We start from the raw sequence: 4145 nt of genomic DNA on the forward strand, positions 1-4145 counted from the left end.
AAGACCAAGCACCACACATGTATGGACTCTGCTCCAAGTATAGACTCTTGTCCAAGGCCAGGCATCCCACATGTATTGACTCTGCTCCAAGACCAGACATCCCACATGAATGGACTCTGCTCCAAGTCCAGGCACCACACATGTATGGACTCTGCTCCAAGTCCAGGCACCCCACATGTATGGACTCTGCTCCAAGACCAGGCATCCCACATGTATGGACTCTGCTCCAAGACCAGCCACCCCACATGTATGGACTCTGCTCCAAGTCCAGGCACCACACATGTATGGACTCTGCTCCAAGTCCAGGCACCCCACATGTATGGACTCTGCTCCAAGACCAGGCACCACACATGTATGGACTCTGCTCCAAGTCCAGGCACCACACATGTATGGACTCTGCTTCACCCCGAGCAGTCGCCAGCACGGAGTCCTGCAGTATGTAAGTGCCTCTGTGTCGGGTACATAGGCTGTAGCGCCTGTACAGACAACATCTGAATCAAGTCCTAGTAGGACCATGACGAGGAGAGACGGCCCCACAACAGTTCATAGGACACCATAGTCCCAGCGGGGTTCCCTTTTTATAACGGACGGGGCTCCCTAAATAATGCCTCCGCACTGTACAATGGTTTTCGCTCTTGGTCAGGTGAGGAAGACTTTATCCAGTGACGCAAATTCGTAATGGCGGTCAAACCCTCCAGTTCCCGCGTGTCCCCTTTAAGGCCGGAAGGCGTCACATTGTTTTCAATCCCAGAATTCCGTGGAGCTGGTGCGCCGCCCCGCCCATAGGTCCTCTCCGAGGGGACTCTAAACCCCCCAACTCCAAACCCACACACCCCCGTCATAGGTCCTCCCCCAGGGGACTCCAAACCCACCCAAACACAAGATGGCGGCGCGACTCAATTTTGGTCTAACATCGAGCTAAGAAACAAAAACATTTAAATACACCGAGAAAAAAAAAATTCACTTCCGATCAACAAAAAATCTCTGCGCTGAACTAAGCCCGGAAACGGAAATGTATGGAAGGACAGCCACGGAAGGGTCCGGGGACCGGTGCTGTTGTCCAGCAACAAAGAACGGACGTTGGCAGGAATATCCTGCGTAAGGCTTTAATCCTCACAAGGGGCCCCCCGGAGGCTGCCGGAGCCCCATAAGGTGCGATGTCATTATATATAAAAAAAAAAACCTAAAAAGGCGCGCGGCGGAAGGGCCACGGTCGCGGTGATAAGGCCACACGGAGAAGGATCTAGAACTGGGGAACGGGTCACTTCCTGAGCTGCAGATTCTCCAGAATCATCTTCTTATGGTTCTGGTCCAGGACTCCGGCCTCTTCCAGGTCCTCCTCCACTATATCACTGGAGACAAAAAAGATTTGGACACGTCACCATAAATGATAAAGCTGCTTATATTTTCCCAGTAAAAAAAAAACTTTCCATTTTGATAATCGCGGCTTCCGGCACATTGTATCTAGAAACAAGGAACATTGACCTGCCCCCCCTCCCCCGTTTTGCTGTTCCATGGGGGTGATGATGGGGCAGCCGTGTCATTGGATTCCTTTTACCTGAGGAATTCTAAGTCGTCCCAGCCGTTGTGTATGAGCCCTTCTTCATATCGCTCCATGCCGATCCCTCTCAGCCATTCGCCAACGCTGGAGCCCGACAAGCTGGAGGAATTCCGCCCACCGTGATACAGAGCCTGGGGGGGGGGCAGAGGGTCAGAGATAACAATCTCACCGCCATTGTACAGACAACACACTTTGGGCAGACTCATCCTTCCACCCATGCACACGAAGCGGGTTATACTCCTTTAAATGTCCTTCTTTACACCCCGCCTTCCTATATCTGTTGATATATAATCCGTTAGGTGATACCCGGCATCATTCTACTCTGCACTACACAACACGTAACCCGCTCTTCTCCAATGGTAGAACCCAAGGAGCTCCTGAAATGGCTAAACGCTCCCAGGAAACACTTTGACCTCCTTTGCTTGTAATGGGGGTCCATGAAAGGAGGGTCTATAATCACGAAGAGCAATCAGAACTTCCATATATCCGAAAACCAACTCCATTTAACACAGTGCCCATCACCTGGGATTTGAGGGGTGAAGACTGGCGTGGAGGAACCCTGACCAGAACCCCCCTGAAGACCTCTGAGATGAGCTAGTAGGAGTCGGTCACATTCAGCTGGGCTTGTCTTGTGATGTTCAAGACGTTCTTCTGTTCTAATGGGTGTCAGGAACATCCCCCAGCACCTAGATCCACACAGGTTGACATGGAGCATGTCAAGGCAGATGCTGATTGTCCATGAGCTGGATGGGAGGTGTGAAAGTTGAGGAACCCCCTGTTCTAATATTCGTGTGCATCGCCCCTTGTCTGCTGGCAGGAAGGTGACAGTTGGATCCCTACTAAGAGCGGCAAGAACCTTCCTATCTAGGGTTCAAGTCGGAAGGAGGTGCTTCGGCACTGCACAGGACAGCTGAGAACCTCAGATAGAGTTGTTCAGGCTCTTCTACAGATATGAGGTTGTTCTGGATGGAAGATTCTGTTGCTGCAATGGTACGCACCCCAAGAACATTCTGGGGTGCACAGCAAAGTTCAGTTCCATTGCCAAGACTTCCTCCTGGCCGAGTAAACTCTCTTCCTGGAAGGTTCTTCCCCCCGCTTGCCCTTATTCCATTGGGGTCTTCCATCTCCATCCTTTCTCCTACAGGGTAAGTCCTCTGCTCCGTAGTAGGAAGTTAGTGAACCCGTTAGTCTGTCCTTCCTTGCCCTTAGTGTGTTGTCCTGGCTGAGTTCGTTCTGTGAGCACCTGTGTGGATATAAACCCCGGGGGATGTTCCTGACACTCATTACAACTAGGGCTGCAACAACTAATCGACATAATCGATCATTGAAAAAGTTGTTAACTTTTTAAATGGATTAATCGGCTTCCGATCAGTTGGCCCTGTTCACGGCTCCACACACGCTGCGCGCCGCACCTCCTCCCCACCTCACGCTCACCGCTGCCAGACCACTGACGCCCATGACAGGTGGAGATCAATCATAAGTTTCATATTTTGATGCAAAGATACCAAATTTAGCAGCGCGGCCACCCCCCGGATTTTGATAGAACAAATGAATAGTTGAGGGGTGAAGATTGGTGTGAGGGAACTCCACAGAACCCGAAACCCAGAAGTTCCTGAACACCTTCGGGATGAGCTCGTGGTCGCTGGTAATAGTTCAGTAACGTTGAAGATGTTTTGAAGCTCCTCCGAGCCACTTCAGTTCTAATGAGAGTCAGGAACATCCCCCAACGTTTATATCCAACACAGGTCACCATAAGATGATTGTCCATGAACAGGAAGTGAGGTGTGAAAGGTGTGGAGTCCCCCTGGTCCATTATCATCCTTTATCCTCCAAGGTAACTCCTCATTTCTGCTGTTAGTGCTGGACCGCAGTAGCAAGTTGACCTTGTTGGTCTTTCCTTGCCCTTAGTATGTTGACCTAGCTGAGCTAGTTCTGTGGGCTTGGGTAGGTATCAATGCTGGGGTATGTTCCTGGTATGGTGGGGGTATCAATGTCGGGGGATGTCCCTGGTATGGTGGGGGTAAATGCTGGGGTATGTCCCTGACACTCAGAACTGAAGATGTGCTTTGGATAAGCTTTGAATGTGACTTCCTCCTCCTGGCCATACAATGACCTCCATCAGTGAGAAGCTTCTCAGACGTGGATTGTGAGTCCGCTCATCCAATATCAGTACCGGGCCTCAGAAATGGGCCCAAATTCCCACAGACACAACCCAAAATCTAGTGGAAAGCCCTCCCAAAATGTATTATTTTCTTATCTTAAAGGAGAACTATGGGGTCAGGGCTTTCCCCATACTTCTCCTCAGGGTAACAGGAGGACACAAACTAGCGTCCTCCCGTCACCCAAGGCTCAGTATATAGGGAGCTGTATCTCTCTATATACTAAGACGCCGCAGTGTAGCTCGCGGTATACTGAGACGCCGCAGCTGAAGCGGATCCCGACAATTATGCCGGGATCCGCCCAGCTGCGTGACTGACAGCTGGCTCTGCCTATCTAGAGGCAGAGCCAGCTGTACCCGCCCCCGTCCGTTCCGCCAGTCAGCGCTGGCGGATCGGAGCGGGGAGCGGGGAATCCAGCCCCTCCC

The 4145-nt window shown here is 51.4% G+C and overlaps 1 protein-coding gene across 1 annotated transcript in view; it reads right to left on the reverse strand.

Moving 5' to 3' along the window:
* Positions 1 to 2421: 2421 nt before the first annotated feature.
* LOC108799086 (phosphatidylinositol 3,4,5-trisphosphate 5-phosphatase 2-like) overlaps positions 2422 to 4145 on the reverse strand; it is an 8363-nt gene continuing 6639 nt past the window's right edge. Inside the window, exons 9-10 of the mRNA XM_018570905.1 lie at positions 2704 to 2804; positions 2422 to 2543 (exon numbers count right to left, since the gene is read on the reverse strand). Of these exons, the coding sequence (XP_018426407.1) occupies positions 2422 to 2543; positions 2704 to 2804 (223 nt within the window). The remainder of the gene's footprint in view (positions 2544 to 2703; positions 2805 to 4145) is intronic.

Source organism: Nanorana parkeri, unplaced genomic scaffold (genome assembly GCF_000935625.1).
Source record: "Nanorana parkeri isolate BGI_ZX_2015 unplaced genomic scaffold, ASM93562v1 scaffold1627, whole genome shotgun sequence".
NCBI classification, from domain to species: domain Eukaryota; kingdom Metazoa; phylum Chordata; class Amphibia; order Anura; family Dicroglossidae; genus Nanorana; species Nanorana parkeri.